Source organism: Palaemon carinicauda, chromosome 37 (assembly GCF_036898095.1).
Source record: "Palaemon carinicauda isolate YSFRI2023 chromosome 37, ASM3689809v2, whole genome shotgun sequence".
Taxonomy (NCBI): domain Eukaryota; kingdom Metazoa; phylum Arthropoda; class Malacostraca; order Decapoda; family Palaemonidae; genus Palaemon; species Palaemon carinicauda.
This window is the reverse complement of record NC_090761.1, coordinates 26,331,508-26,349,042: the sequence shown is the minus strand read 5'-3', so window position 1 is coordinate 26,349,042 and position 17,535 is coordinate 26,331,508. Positions and strand designations below refer to the sequence as shown.

The 17,535-nt window shown below is 38.4% G+C and overlaps 1 protein-coding gene across 1 annotated transcript in view; it reads right to left on the bottom strand.

Annotated features, from left to right (window-relative positions):
- Positions 1-17,535, bottom strand: part of LOC137629521 (dipeptidyl peptidase 8-like) — a 68,088-nt gene that overhangs the window by 15,708 nt on the left and 34,845 nt on the right. Inside the window, 4 exon segments of the mRNA XM_068360905.1 lie at positions 1,641-1,792; positions 2,384-2,503; positions 5,390-5,577; positions 16,398-16,542. Of these exon segments, the coding sequence (XP_068217006.1) occupies positions 1,641-1,792; positions 2,384-2,503; positions 5,390-5,577; positions 16,398-16,542 (605 nt within the window).

Sequence of the window (17,535 nt, the reverse complement as noted above, 5' to 3'; positions counted from 1 at the left end):
TACTAAACTCGCAATACAAAGCCGAAACCATTGCTTTGTTACGTTCCATCAGTGATCATAACGAACAAACGAACGCATTTACACATCTGTGAATAAGTTACCTTTGGCAGCAAGAGATATCTTACCAATTATTGGTTATGACATAAGAATGTTATTAACGTATTTTGTTTTACTTACTTCGTCCTTAGTAATTCAAAATAATTGGAATAAGAGCAATTCTATATCAAATTTTTCCTAAAAAACGCTGCCTAAAACAGAAAACGTTGTTTTGTTTACATTTCCTCACTGATCACAGTTAACAAACAAACGCATTTACACAATGAAGCGATAACTAACAATACTAAAAGATTTTAGTAAAGAAGTTATTACAAATATTCTACTTGCCATATCCCAAAAAAATTTCTACACGTCGCATAAAAGAAAAGCCATTTTGTTTGTGTTTAGTCAACAATAAAGTACCGCTAATGAGAGTATGATGCGACAGAGAAGATGGTGCTTGATTGGAGAGAAAGGGAGGGTAATTCGAATCATGGTGGATTTTTAATGAAAAATAAATAAGCTAATCTAAATTTGATTACAGTACTACCATTATTAACGATACCATTAAAATTATTGAAGGCTAAGGAAAGAGAAAGTTAAAAGATTGCTGAGAACACAACCAGGACTCGATGTTTACATTTTGTCAGCTGATGTTTATACACAAAAGTCACAGCATTTCAGTTTAAATTGCTTTCATTTTATAGAATTAATCTTTAAAGCACCGGTATTAATACAACAATACCAGCAATAAAAATAAAATAAGGATGAATTGAGTTTAGTGCAGGTAAAAGTACCTAGCGTAAGACGAGTTAGATTAGCCTAAGCCTACGGAAGGTCTCAAACTTTACCTACGATGTATAAGACGCAGGGCGATGTTTTTAGCCAAAATTTTGGGAAAAAAGTGCGTCCTGTAGCCATCAAATACGGTAATTGAAACTTATACTGTTATAAAAGTAAATTTTCAAGAACTTGTGTAATAATGGCTTTTTGTTTCTTCTATTTGGTGTTATATAACCAAGAATACTCTGTATTTCATTTTATATAAATATAAATACAATTCAGTTTGTCTTCTCTCTCATAGCTGATAAAAGTGTTTTTTTTCTAATTACCTCAGGGAATAAGGGGTCTTGGAGTGTCCTGATGGGTGCAGTAACTATACATCCTCTTCAGCATTCACTAGTGCTTGTCACTTAGGACCCTTTGAAGGGTAAGATCTAACCATGTTTCAATTACTGTTCATTAGGATCATTATATGAAAATTAAAATCCTCTTTGTAATGTTCAAATGATTAAATATGTTACGATTTAACAACTGATTAGGTTTTGGTGTGGAAGCATACTTGGATCTGAAATAAAGTGTTTTACATTTTTCCACCAAGAGTAATTTGTATTAAAAAAAAAAAAAAGCCGAACTTCTTGTACTTGGGTAATATATCATCCTACAAATACTCATGTAATTATAAAAAAGAAATTTCCATTGAAGAAGTTTGAGGTCTGCGATTATCCTTTTTTTAGTTAAAGAATATTAATCGTTATCAAACACCCCCAATCTCTAACTTATCTATTAATGATAGATTATACAGTAACATCAAAGGGTCTTACTTAAAAATATCAGGTCGCTGTGCTAATGCCATGAGTGACAAGTAACCACCATAGGACCATCCAGTCACAGCCAAACGTGTAAGGTCTATATAATCACACTGGCCAGCCAGAAGTTGTAAGACCTCCACCTGATCACCTACTTCGACCGTACCCTGAAATTTGAGAGAGATAAGTGTTAAGGTTATTCCTACCTGCAGGGTCACCTCAATATTGGAAAGATCATTACCATTATTTTATCTCATCATTGGGAAATATGGTAAAATCTAAATTAAATCCTGATATAATTACAGAAACATTTAATTTGTTCCTTTAGAATTACATTTTTCCAAACAAGATGATTTTTTTTTTTTTTTCATTGAGGTTTTCTTGTTAAGGTAAGACAACTTGGAACAAATCCAGTGTATCTAAGTTTGATCATTATATTTTGAGAAAAAATATTTAATTTCATATCCAATTCAATTAGAGAAATAAAAAAAAACATAATAGACTAAGAATAAATTGTTTGATTTTAGCTAATTGTATAAACTGTTCATGGCTATATTTTCAACCATCTAAAAATCACAGAAAATTTGCAAATGCAGAACAATAAGTTAATGTAGAGTATGAAACACAGTAAAATAAGCAATGCATATGATATACACAACCCACACAGCCTCTTTGGTATATTTGAAATAATAAGTAAGAGGCAAAGTAATAATTGAATGAATTGAATATATTTGGGAATAACAACTTAATTTACTTACCATCCTATTCATAAGGTGAGCTTGGAACCCCATTCCACGATTATCTGAGCCCCGTGAATCTATACAAACAACACAAAAACCATGCGCAGCAAGCATATGTGTTCGCATGTGTCTAAAACCCTGAAATTAAAAATAAAGTCAAATGAAAAGAATTCAAATTTCTTTCAATCTTTGAAATCATCAAGTCTCACCAATGCTGTACCATATATGCATAGGTGAATAAGTTTATTTCATGTAATGAGTTGGATGCTGAAAATCATAACTATTTAAGTCAAAAGGTGTATTTCCTTTAAAATTACTCCATTTTGTGATATAAATAATTCTTTTAAACATGAAAACTTTAGAGATAATTTGTATTCCTCCCTAACTATGCAAACACGAGTCCCTTACATATAAGAATGATAACAGCAATGCTGCAATAAGGCAATTAGAAATTATAACACGGTGTCAACAACAGACTGGTAGTTACCTACCCGTAGCAGGAAGGCAACCATCCCTTCCTTTGGCTCACGGGCAAACCATTACAATACCTGCTGGAACATTCTAAGAAGTTGATGTTGGCAGGAAAGTATGAGTAAAAAACTCATGTTTGCTTAGTTAAGGAAAATTACAAATTGCCTCCAAATCTATCATTCGTTCTCATACGTATACAAATTGTCGTCCCTTACACAAGAGCTAATTATTAGGTGGAAAAAAGATCCCTTTCCTACTGGATGGAAAACTAACACAGGATACTCAGAAATCGTGCATCTGGGATGACTATATGTGGGGAAAAGACTTCCATACCCAAGTGCAGAATAGCCACATGCTGAGTGGGGCTTACCTGTATTGATATCAAGTCCAGCTGGCAAGGTCTTTGAAGCTGTACCCCAGGAGAGGGGAAGCCTGAAGGGAAAAGATAGGCCACAGAATCTTTCCTTTCATACCAGACTCGAACGTAACTTTTGCCCTTGTTTCCAATGTTAATGGTCGCACTGACGAAAGGAGTTGCAGGTGTGGTCACAAAGCACAAGAATAACCAAATCAGATTATTGGTTACTTTCCCCTGGTTTGCAGTCAGGAAGGAGAATGCAGGAGTTAAGCATTGACTGACTTTGTTTTCTGAACCGTGATACCGAGAATGAAAGAGGACGAGACTTTCCTTCATCTCCCGAAATCAGACTATGCTGCCCATAGACTCCTCCTGCCGATACTTGCACAAGGAAGGAGACTGTTCAGAAGGCAAGGCTACTGTTCGTAGTTAAATTAACAGTCTTTACAGGGCTTTCTTAAGGGAAAAGAGGAAACACAAGTCGTATAATCTGGATATAACCACCGTTTTAAAGAAGATAGTCCTGTCCAAGGACGTGCAACCAAGAATCACTCTACTGCTGACACCCCAATATTAAAAACCTGGTTCTATAGCCCAGCAATTGACCTTCATCACTGACTTCGAGCAGGAAATTGCATTCCTTATCTGGTCCTTGGTCTGGCAACAGCCTCTTTATAGCTAGCTATGAACTGCATCTACCCTTTGCCAGGGAAGTTAACAAGTTGTACCCAACCAGACTAGATACTCCGAGGAAAGATGCTCTGTGATGAGACATTTGAAAATTCTTCAAGGCGCGGAGAGAATTCTACTAATCCATGGAATACCTGGCCGTAAGGCAGGCCCAACTGGTCAGGTAGAGGTGCAGATCTTTTGGGATAATTGTCGGAACTATAGGAGAAGAAGGTATCTCTACCTAATGGTCCTTCGAGGCTTTGAGTATCTTGCTAAGGTTGAGAGTGATTCGAGCCATGTTAAATGCTCCTCTAAGATGCAGCCAAGTGATAATCATGTATGACGTGGTCATTCCAGAGGTGTCAGACGGCACCCTTGAACTGAAGGGGACTTCTCTCGGAAGGCACCTGGGAGAAACCTCTCCCTCCAAAGGAGGAATGCATAATACGCAGGCTTTTCCAAAGACACCAAAGGTGACTGTAGAAAGGGTCCAAAAGTCCTCCTCCTGCAAAGACAAAGGATCTGGCAATGTTGTAGCATACTTTTAAGCAAGCTTTGAGGAGCTAGTGCTCTGGAGGAGACATCCTGAAAGGACAAGGACCTGAAAATCTGAAGAAGGCACCCACAGTCGTAAGCTGATCATCACAAGGGCAATATTGTCTGAAGGGGCAGGACTGGCACTTCCCAAGGGAAGAGAGCCAGGAAAACAAAACTTTTTTAGGTTCTTGGACAAGTCGAGTGAAGGAGTGGGTATGCCTGAACAGTTGATGATTTCTCTGGAAGGGACTACTCCTTGATGGAGAGGGCCAGTTCCACAAGGACGCCTGAGAGCTGCCTTAATATCCCAAGGGCTCCATCTTTACTCAAATCTGAAATAAAGACTTCGCTCAGGAGTAAAACTCTCTGTTTTCCCAAGGAAACAGGAAGGACTCCCTACCTCAAGGACTGTCAATGTTAAGGACACCCCTCTCGATTAAATGGCCTACCAGGGAGAGAAGAGAAAGGGAGTATCAGTGTTAGAGTGAGAGGTCAAGACTTAAGCAGCCTCAAGGGAAAAGCAATTGTGTCTGCCCTACTAGCCAACTAAGTTGAGATAGGTCTCAAAATCCAGTCCCTTCAACCCATCAGGGAAGTATTCAAAAGACTACTAACACATACAAGCACACTTGTCGCAAGAAGCATTTGGTTGCGGTCAAATCCTCTGCAGGAAAGCATAGGAGGAAGGATCAGTTTTTACACTAGAGGTGGTGTTAACAGACCACACTGCCAGAGGTTGACCCCATAGAAAACGGGAAGAGGGGGGTAAACTATACAAAAAGCTGGTCGGTTAGGTAGAGTTAACCAGTAACTCCTAAGAAGGTAGTTCTAGGTAAGTAACCGTGTTGGAACAAACAGAAATTTGTCAGTGAGCCAGGGAGGAGCAGTTGCCTTCCCACTACCGGTAGGTAACTATTAGTAGGTTGTTGACACCTTGTCTTAAAATAATAATGATGTAATAAGACTTAAAATTCTCAATAACTTACCTTAAAAGTATTTGTAACTAATTGAACTTGAGGTCCACCATATATACTAAGTACTGTTGGGTATTTTCTGCCCTGTGTGAAATTATGGGGCTTAAAAACCATTGAATAAATAACATCACCGCTATTTATTCTTGTGGTAAATACTTCAGGTACGACTAAGGGCTTGATTTCTCTCAAACCTTCCGATACTGTAAGAAAACATACAATAATCAATAATAATTAATAATAATAATAATGATAATAATAATGATCATTAATAATAATAATAATCATCATTATTATTAATAAAGATATTTAATAAATAATAATTATTATAATCAATGATAATTATAATTAGTAATAATAACAATAATAATAATAATAATAATAATAATAATAATAATAATAATAATAATAATGATAATTATTAAAAAAGTAAGCTGTAAATATCAAGATAAACAGTGTACATATTCTGACAATGTTAACCAATGATGCCTAAGCTGCGAAACATATAAATCAAGAAATTATTTTCCTAATAAAGAACAAGTTTTAAAAATAAAGAAAATCTTTATATCCAAAATAATTTATTTTTATACCAGAAATTCATAGTGCTACAATATTACCTTTTTGAATTGAAAGCTTCGGGACATTAAAACTAAAATACTGTAAGAGAATTCTGCCATTCCAGTATGATACCTGATCTAGCAAATGCCAGAGAATACACAACTCTGGACAGACCAAATATCAGGATTTTAACAATGAATAATAGATGAAAAAAAAAGCCTTATACTCGTAATTAACCTATGACGTCACTATCTTGTTTCCCAACCGACCAACTACCTTCTCATGCATTCATTAATTCCACGTAACTCATTTTCAATAAATATTTACATAGATATATTTCATGTAATATCAATTAAGCAATCACATCAAGCATCGGGGCCTGAACAACAAATAACAGACGAAAAAAAGACCTTAAACACCTAATTAACCTATGATCTTAACAATATAAATTTATAACAGATGAAAAAAAGACCTCAACCACGTAATTAACCTGTGATCTTAACAACAAATAACAGACGAAAAAAAAAATCTATCCACTGTCTCTTTAAAAGAGGGAACATATTACCAACTAAGAACCAATGAGGTGGGAAGTGAGAGGTAAATAATCTTAATTTTGTGTAAATATTGAAAAAATTATTTATTTCATAGCATACCAATTTCAATTCACGGAGCTGAATACTACAATGACCAGGATGGATGTACTGTATAGTGGTAAACTAAAACATATCCATACATACATACATATACCAAGGCACTTCCCCCAATTTTTGGGGGGTAGCCAACATCAACAAAGAAACAAAAACAAAAAGGGGACCTCTACTCTCTACGTTCCTCCCAGCCTAACAAGGGACTCAACCGAGTTCAGCTGGTACTGCTAGGGTGTCACAGCCCACTCTCCCACATTATCCACCACAGATGAAGCTTCATAATGCTGAATCCCCTACTGCTGCTACCTCCGCGGTCATCTAAGGCATTGGAGGCAGCAGCAGGGCCTACCGGAACTGCGTCACAATCGCTCGCCATTCATTCCTATTTCTAGCACCCTCTCTTGCCTCGCTCACATCTATCCTCCTATCACCCAGAGCTTCCTTCACTCAATCCATCCACCCAAACCCTGTGGCCGCGGGGGCATAAAAACAAGAATAGCACCAACGTTATCCCAGCATGTCGTAAGAGGCGACTAAAAGGGACGGGACGAGGGGGCTAGGAACCTCCTCTCCTGTATCTACATCCTGTGACACATCGACAAAACATATCCATATAGCATGATATACTACTGTATAGCAAGCAGCAAAACCAAACATTAACCTTACCCATAATCTAAACAGTCTATCTTTGGATCTGTTATTGTAGAAGAATTTGACAGACCAAGATTTTTTCATACAAGATATGATTAAAATCACCATCAGTACTTACAAAGCTAAAACCCTAATTAGAAAACCATGATACAATAAGATCAATCACTCCAACAGGGAAAGCAGCTTAGCATAGAAAGAGAGAGATACAGTATGACAATAAAAGCTAAAATGGGGTGAAACACCCATAAACACTATGCGAGTGTCATGTGGGCACCACATAGATTCCTGTCAATTGCACTGAGGTGTTGTTAAAACTTGTCCACTAAAAATTTTCATACGATACAAATTCTTTACTTACAGACTGCTGAAATACCCATATACCAATTCAAATTTGCAAGCTTGTGTTCAAATTTACTCATCATAATCATAGGGGCTTCTGTACTGTATAGTTAGATATTATCAATGCAAAGATTTTGATGTAAAGGAGCCACTGTCCTTGACTTGCCTGCAATCAACCTCTGAGTTTTGGTAGGATTCAACTTCATCCCCCACAATTTGCACCATACACTAATTTTAGCTTGATCTCTATTAAGAGATTCAGCAACCCCAAGAACTACATTCAGGAGATGGAATTCATCCTAAGAGTATCATTACCTACATCTGAAACATGACAAATTTGGAGATAATTTGGATTTTTCCCTAACTAATATAAACCTGGAGTTATTTATGTGAAAGATAATCCATATAAATAACTCCGAAGTTTGTATTAGTTAGGGAAAAATACAAATTATCTCCGACTTTGTCATTTGTTCCCATACTAACAAACCTTCCATTATTTATGTGGATTATCTTTCAGTGCCAGCTGGAGCTAGCCATTAGACTTTAATTGCAAGGTGGCAACCCTGCCTATCCGCTTGAGCGAGTCAACTGGGGGATACCCAGCCGCCTCTATATATACTCTCACAGCAGTGAGATGTCACTTTTGATTGCAGGCAGGACTTCTGGGGGATAGGTGATAGCGGGCTAATTTATATAACTCCACGTTTGTATTAGTTAAGGAAAAATACAAATTATCTCCAAATCTGTCATTTGTTCCCATACTAACAAACCTCCTGTTATTTATGTGGATGACTCACTCTTAGGTGGGTGGAAGTCCTAGATCTGGCATGGACATTGACCTGGTTTTACCTAGTACAGTACTGTATATGTCTAAGGAAAACTTTGACACCTCGTTGAAATATTCAAAGTGAGTATACTAGCGGCCTGTGCAATGCAGTGTAATAGAGGTTGTTAATTTTCATAAAAATTTTCCGAGTTTATATAGGAAAACCAGATGTATCCTATTGCTCCCTCGCAGAAAGAAATTTGGATGTGGACAGTATAACAATTTTATAACTTATACTAGGCTACACAAGGGAAGTGATAATTACCTGCAGAGGTTGAAGCCAGCTAGCAGAGGGACCCATGTTGCTGTACCCCAAGGACGGGGAAGATGAAGAAACAAAAGCCAGACATTCTTCTCATTCATCCTAGTTTTAACCCAGGTAACCAATGCCCTCAACCAACTGCTACTTGTCCATTAAAGAGCCTAAGGTATCTTAAACCACTTGTTGAGCAGCCACCACAGGACCGATAGTGAACGTATAGTCTCCTGTGGGTCACATCTTTTAAGTAATGGACTGTGAAGGTGGTCTCTCTTCCACACGCCTGCTTGGAGAACTTGCAACACGTAAAAGTTGCGCTTGAATGCCAGGGAAGCACTGATTCCCCTGACATCATGGGCTCTAGGTCGACGAGCCTGAGGAGGATAACCAACGCTCTTTCGATTACTTGGCAAATCCAGGAGGAAACCGTGTTTTTGGTGATCCTTCTCATTACTCTCCCTGAACTAACAAACAGAAATGTTAGTCTGGGCCGTGTTGCTTTAGTGCGTTCAAGATAGTACCTCAAACTCCTCACTGGGCATAGAAACAACTGATCTGGATCATTGGTTACAGAACAAATTCGCAATCTGAAAGGGCCCGAACATATGGTCCAGCACCCCCGGATTTTGAGTCTTAGTAATAAACTAAGAGATGAAGCTGAGTGTCACTTCCCCCCATCCCCTTGAATGGGCGATGTCATACGAGAGGCCATGAAGTTCACCGACTCTCTTTCCCGAGTCTAAAGCGAGCAGGAATGCCGTCTTCAAAGTGAGATTTCAGTCAGTTGCATGGTGTAATGGTTCATAAGGAGGTCCTTTTAAGGATCTCAAGACGCGAACCACGTTCCAAGGAGGAGGCCTAATCTCTGACTGGGTGCAAGTGATCTCATAACTCCAAATGAGTAAAGAAAGCTCCAACAAAGAGGAAATATCCACTCCTTTCAGCTTAAAGGCAAGGCTTAAAACTGAGCGATAGCCTTTCCCCGACGATACTGAAAGGAGCTTTTCCTCCCGAAGGTATACAAGGAACTTCACTATTACTGGAATAGTGGCATAGAGTGGAGAGGTATTCCTTCCACGACATAAACCACAGAATACTCTGGTGGACCGAGGCTGAGGACATACGCAAGTACTGTATCCGGACATTCGCTCCGCAATCTGTCGTGAAAAGCACTTCTGAGATAGGACGCTGGATAGTCTCTACGCGTGAAGTTGAAGCGACTGTACAGTCTTGTGGAAGATGTTCACGTGTGGTTGTTAGAGTAGATCAGGTCGTGGAGGGAGTTCTCTCAGTAGATCTACTAGAAGTTGCAGGAGGTCCAGAAACCACTCTGTATGATGCCATAGAGGAGCTACAAGGGTCATCATTAGATCTTTGGACACTGGTTTTGTTGAGTAGTCTTCTCATCAGACAAAACGGAGGAAAGGCGTACACGTCGATGTTGTCCCACCGTTGTTGGAATGCATCTTGCCATAGAGCCCGAGGGTCTGGGACTGGAGAACATTACAGTGGAAGCTTGCTGTTCAGAGATGTTGGGAACAAGTGTACAGTCGGGGAACCCCACAGTCAGGACTTTGTTGGCTATCTGACGATTCAAAGACCATTCAGAGCCTACTATCCGAGTCGCTCTGCTCAGATTGTCAGCGAGCACATTCGTCTTTCCGGGAATGAATCAAGCTGATATTGACACCGAATGTCCTTCTGACCATCTGAGGATCTTTACTGCAAGATGGCATAGAGGCTGTGAAAAGGTACCACCCTGTTTGTTTATGCAAGCCACTACTGTGGTGTTGTCGCTCATCAACACTACAGAGTGACCTGCCAGCAACTGTTGGAACTGATGAAGAGCTAGGTGAGCTGCTCTCATCTCTAGAAGATTTATGTGCTGGTACCTTTCTGACTCTGACCAAGGCCGGAGATCGTGAGGTGCATCTGTGAAAAGCATCAAATCCAGAAATTCTGGCCCCTTCGAAGGTTTTCGTCTACCATCCACCAACTCAGACCCGTCACCTGATCCTGAGTTATAGGAACTTGGGATTCCCTAGGAGAGTTTCCTTGGGTGGAACTTTAGAAGGAGCTCCAGTTGACGAAGGTGATAACCTCTGAGGCAGAGGAACACATTCCTTCGGGCACGAAGGAAAGTCCGGACTGATGGGCACGTTCAAAAACCTATTAGGGTGCTCCTTGAACCTTTCTGGTAAGGGTGTAGGTCTTCTTCTGGAGGTGGAAGGTGCAGAGGGATGAGGTGAATGTGTTGATACCGCAATTGGTCACGGTTCCAACACATCTGCTCGTGAATTGCTCGCAGAAATCGCCGACTAGCTCGTGAAATCACGAGATTCACGCCCAAAATCGCGAGTTTCACGAGTCAACTGACACGATTCATGAGCAGATGTGTTTGCGACAGGAGCACTTAGAGCCACAGAGGAAGGGGAAGGTCTAATGCTTTCCTGTTGCCCCAGAGAAGCAGCTACGTGCAACGAAGTCGGCAGAGGAGGCCTGAGTAGGGACTATTCTAGTTGGAAAACGCATTAGCAAGCGTCACATAGGCAAACGCTTGGCAAGAACTCCCCATCCGGTGAAAGGCACTGGGGGTTTAGCTGAACGCCTGTTAGAGGAACAGTCATTCTCATCTTCAGGTCCAGTCCGAGGTCGTTTGGAAGGTCTGGTTGAGGGGCTACGTGCTGATGGACTCCACGTATGCCTACCTCTACCATTAGACAAGGAACGTCTAGGCCTTGATTGCGAACACACAGTTCGTGATCATGAACGAGATGTTCCTGAACGAGAGCGTCTAGTTCTCATTCGAGGGTTGAAGGTTAGGGGACGACGGGGTCCCAGGATGGAGAGAGGGTTCGTCGTCAGCAGGGGACCATTGGAGAGGCAAACACGAGCGATTACCTCGTCCATGCAGGGAAGGGCCAGGAGAAGGCGACAGATGGACCTTGCACAGTTCCAGAGTGTGAGATGTTGATGGCTCTGGAGAAGGGTCCTTCCTGGCACCACGCTGAAGCTTCTCCTTCGAAGGGAATCCTGAAATCCTTAAGGACGACCACACCTGCAGCAGATATGAAAGGTAGAATGGCTTGCCAGCAGCTGGAGGAGAAGTTTCTCCTCTAGGGGAAGCAACAACTCTCTCAGTACCCTGAGGTTGCCAAGGAGTTAATTGATCTTCAGTCCTACTCGATCTACCCTCATAAGAGCGTGAGCAAGGAGTTGTTAAGAGAGATTAGGGGCGCGAGAAGAAAAAAGCACTCTGCTCGCCCCTGAGGGAGAACAGTCACGCTTCATCATTATCTTCCTACGCCGCCTAAATTTTTCCCATTGGGAGGCAGACCATTTCCTACACACTGCGTAGGGCGAACCCTGCTTACATCGATACCCTCAGCAAGTAAGACACAGAGAGCTCGGGTCGGTCTCCAACGACGACATGAACATCCCGCATGCAGCACCCTCGCACCTTTGACAGGTTTGCATGAAAAAGGCGATTACAAGAGAAGACACACACACCTGAAAGATGTCTATCACTGCTGTGAGAGTATTGAAAGAGGTGGCTGGGTAGCCCCAAGCCACCCCAAGCCGACCCGCTCAAGCAGTTAGGCAGGGTTGCCACCTCACAAATAATATCTAATGGCTACCTACAGCTGTCGCTGAAAGATAATCCACATAAATAAAGGAAGGTTTGTTATTATGGGAACAAATTACAAATTCAGAGACAATTTTTATTTTTCCCTAACCTGGAGTTATTTACATGGATTATCTTTCACATAAATAACGGAAGGTTTATTAATATGGGAACAAAAGCTTGTTTTTTAGGTCATCACATATTACGCATATGTAGTATGAAAAGTAGTGGACCAAGAATATTACCTTGAGGAACATTCCTAGAGCCACTATGGTGCTTATCAACAACTGATCTTTACAATCTATAACTTGAAAATTGAATTATGATGCTAAGAAAGTTACAACCTACTTCCATGTGTTTTGAGTTTGAAAACAAGGGACTCATGATTAACATAGTTGACAGGCAGCACTGAAATCAAGGCCAATCATACAAACTTCTTGACCATAACCAAAGGATTAATGTACAGCATTGGAGATTGTAATTAAGACTTTGTGAAAGCCAAACTGTAAATTGGGGAATAGATAGTTACCTTCAGTGTACCTACATAGATGGTTTGCCAAAAGACGTTCAAAACTTTAGATACCATTAGAGTTGTTTCGTTAGGTAGCCATCAACCAGACTAGAGCTACCACAAACTCATTTACCTAATGGAGTAACATTACCAGTTCTTCAACAAGTGCAAGGGGAACTTCTCCTTGCAAACTTATAAAAAAATAAGAGAATTCTAACACCCAAAAAGAGGCAGTGGATCCCCCTCAATAACTACATACAAGATTTGTAACCATCGGATATACAATGACGCTTGCTCTATGATAACCTACATTTCCATGTTTATTTGTTTTACTGCTGAATACAGAATAAAATTTTCAAAAGTTTGCTCTTTTTCTATTGTTTTTTACTCTAAACAGACAAAATATTCTTTTGATTCTTTGAAAATTATAGAACACATATTTTGCAAAGCACTGTTCATACCCAAGATAATTCTCAAGCAAGTCACTTACAACAAACTATCAACCGAACTGATGTCAGCACACAAATCTAAAATCACTAGAACACAGAAAAGGAACGAGTGGTTTCCCTCGCCAACCAATGAATGGACTCATTCTGGAGTATGATCACTCTGGCATCTTGAGTGTAGAAGAAAATTCAGATATCATACTGGTAGGGCAGAATTATTCTTCAATTGTTAGGAAGTTCTCACTTCGAAGACATAACAGCACTATGAATTTCTGGGAAGGATACAGTAGGGTCCCGAATTAAGCGCGTTCGAATTACACGATTCCCCTTTTCCGCGATCGCTATTTTTCAAAAATAAATTTTCTGTATCGGCGAGGCTGTTCAAAGTTCGCGAGTCAAGCACTACAAAATGTATCAAATCTATTGTCTTTTTAAGTATATTGGTAGCCCTAAATACAGTGATTTATAATAAATGTTACAAAACAATATTAACATTACATTTCCTTAACATAATTTCATAATGAATAGCCTATTTAAGGATAAAATTCCACATCAACAATGAAATCAACTGTTAACTGTGCGAGTCCAGCTGACAAAATGTAAACAGAAATGTGGTTACGTTCTCGGTAATCTTTATCTTTCTCCAACCTTACGATAATTGTAATGGTAGTGTTAATGATGGTATATTAAAGCATTATTTTTGTTTAGTACAGTATATTTAAAAGCCTTATTTTTCCTTCTGGGCGTTCAAGGTTTTCACGAGTAGACTGGGTTCGTTTATCGGCAGTGAATAGCCTAAACTTCGGTAACGAGTCGTTAATATTTTGTCATATTTTAAACAGTATACATTTGATTTGCAAACATTGGTTTTGTAGAGTAGACGGTAAAATAAAATCTAGAGAGAGAGAGAGAGAGAGAGAGAGAGATTTGATGGCAGAAATCTCTCTCTCTCTCTCTCTCTCTCTCTCTCTCTCTCTCTCTCTCCGTAAGAAATAAAACCATAGTTCACATATGGCAACTTGAGTTTAAGAATGAAATTAACATGAATATTGTTAGTTGTGGCGATCAATTCCTCGCTTCAGGGGGTACACGAAACAAAAACACATTCAATTACAACAGCTGATTCTCTCTCTCTCTCTCTCTCTCTCTCTCTCTCTCTCTCTCTCTCTCTCTCTCTCTCTCTCTCTCTCTCTCGTTATACAATACTTACAAATAGATGAAGAAACCAAAATCGGTTTTCTTGAAGTGTCAATTAAATACAAAACGAAAAAATTATACCGTGTATACATCCATTTCAATCATAGCTTAAAATACGGTAACCGATTTCGTCCGCAAACCACTATTTTTTAGGAAACACCATTCTATTCCAGAAAATTTTTACTCTTTAAATGTCAATTGCGCTATAATAAAACATGTACTTATGTTGTTAAATTTCGGGTGTGTTTTAAAAATCGAGTATTGCTAACTTATTTTTGTTTTACTTTTGGCTGTGATCACATCAGCTGATGTCTAGCTTCCGCGCGAATACAATAACAAAGAATTGTTTACACCATTTCTTAACTTATTCAAACCATCTATACAGTTAATATTACATAAACACCAATGTGTTATAACCTATCATATTTATTGTTTAGTACTTTAAAACCATCCCTCTCTCTCTCTCTCTCTCTCTCTCTCTCTCTCTCTCTCTCTCTCTCTCTCTCTCTCTCTCATCGAACGTTATTGCGGTAACCTAATTGTTCGGTGACTTTAAAAATAGGCCTAGTAATTTCTTCTTTTACCTTTTTTGCATATGGATCCATAATTGAGGTGGGTATAAGTTGACTTATAACTGAAGTTAGGAAAAGTATTTTGGATATGGAAAGGACAATTATCTTTCGTAACAGTTTAGAATTATCGTAAGTTATCACTCTGTCATTAGCGGCAGTTTGCTATTGTGGATTAAACGCATAAGAAAAAAAAAATTTCCAGCTTTGCTACGAATTTAGGAATTTATATGGATACGGTAAGTAAAATATTTGTAATAACATAATGTTTACTAAATGTTTGTAATATCATTAGTTATGACTTAGATCATGTGTGTTTAATGCATTCGTTTGTTTATTATGATCGAAGATGGAGCGTAAACAAATGGAAGGTTTCCGTTTCAGGCGGCATCATAAAGAAAAAATTTCATAAATGGCATTCATTTCATTTATTTGAAAGTTCTAATAAAAAATAATTAGAACATTGGTAATAACAAATTCAACATATAATCTATACTTGGTAAAATTGCTGTCAATTCAAAAACACAGATGTATAAATGCGTCTGTTTCTTCGTTGTGATCAGAGATAAACGTAAACAAAACATTGGTTGTCGTTTTCTATTGTGCTTTTTAGCGTGTTTAGGAAACGCATGATATAAAATCGCCTTTATTTTGATAATTCTGGATTTTCAATCATACAACAAGCTAGTCTATAGAGTGATGGTTTTGCTATTCACCAGTTGTATTATACAATAGATATGACAAACATTGAAATTTGTCTGTATTTTGGGTTGTGTTATAACAGGAAATATATGGTGTTTACACCTATCCTGGTTGTAATTTTAACCATTTTTCAAGTTATTAGAACTTTAAAGTATATTAAATGTTTTATTTATTTACAAAAACAATTTGATATTATAAAGAAATACAGTATAGTACAAAGAAAGTATTGGAAATGGGTAGTAAACACATTTGAATAGGCAAATTGCTGGTTGCCATGGCCGCAATGGAATTATTTCTGTTAGTTGTGTGTTTCGAAATTCGCGATTTTCCATTTACACGAGGTCATTAATCGACCAAATTCTCGCATAATTCGGGACCCTACTGTAATTCGTTTCATACTGCTCCTTTCCCAAGCATTCTTGTGACTGCGTAAAAATATGCATCTGGGAATCTTTTAAGTGAAAAATCTATTACTATCATCAAATGCCTTGGTTCCTCTTTCATCACATTAATATATATACACTTTAAAAAGGGGTGGAAATAAAGTATTTTATCCCCAATTTACTCGTAATACAAAATTCCATAAAAAATTAAATCGTGCTACCAGATGTGCAGTCGCCGAGTTATTTAAAATCTACACCATTACCAAAGAGAAAAACAACAAAAATATAGAAAAGTTTGAGATTTACTTACAAGTTTCGTTAACAAGATCTCCTAATTCCGAGACCCAAACTAAGTGACCGCTACTGTTGGGGGCATCAAGGGGCATTATTCTCCACACTTTACTCTGGGACGGGCTATCTACACTGCTATAAACACTAGTAAATACACTACAATCCTGTTGGAGAGAGAAAATCATAATTTAACAAAATGCTTGAAATTATAAAAATATTTGCTATTGTCTTGTCATCTTTAATATGCAACATGCAATACCACTATTGATGAACAATGGCCAAAACAAAATAACATACATGTTCAATATTCCTTTATTTCTATTAATGTGTCAACTTAATGTTTTCTAGACAATTCATCCTAAAAATATCACTATTTTCAAGAACCTTTTTATAAATAATGGTATAAAACTAAACATTCAGTAATAATCAATTTAAATAAAAGAACAAATCTTTGCACGAAAAAATTTAGCATTGAAAATGATTCCATGAACTATCCAAGCCTGCACAAATGAAAACTAATTCTTCATAAAATAGATTCTGTAGGTAAACCAAATCCTCGGGAAAATGGAAAGAAGTCTTAACAAATTCTCCTAATAGAGCTTTTCTCTTATCCTTTTCTGGGCATGAGAAGGAAATCGGGATATAAACTGATAGTTTCAGGTCAACCAAACAATCTGCTATAGGTATCAAAGGAATAAAGTAACTGTACTTGTGTGTTATTCATCCTCTTAGACATGGTAAAGTGAGAAGTCCTAACATAAATACCCGAGAATTTGATACAAACTTAGGCTCTCCCAGGATGGTTCCTCTCAAAAGGCTTACATCAACCAGTCCTGGGGTTCTCCAAACTCCTAAAGTATCGAGACCCACAAACATCGTGTCCTCCTGGAAAAACATGGAGTTTCGCCTCCTAGGGTGGCTGACCCGGAGAAGTTTTGAAGTGGAAATATCGTCCACTGCTTTCCAATCTTTGAAACGCTCACATTTTTCTCAATTTTAAACTAATTCAAAGATTACTTAGCACATCAACATCACTTATTAAATATTGAAATATCTTGAGAAAATTTATCAAATAATAAATAAATCCTACAATTAATTTTCTGGGGCAACTAACATTAAATAGTAAGGAGGAAAAAGGGAACTTTAATAATGAGCCA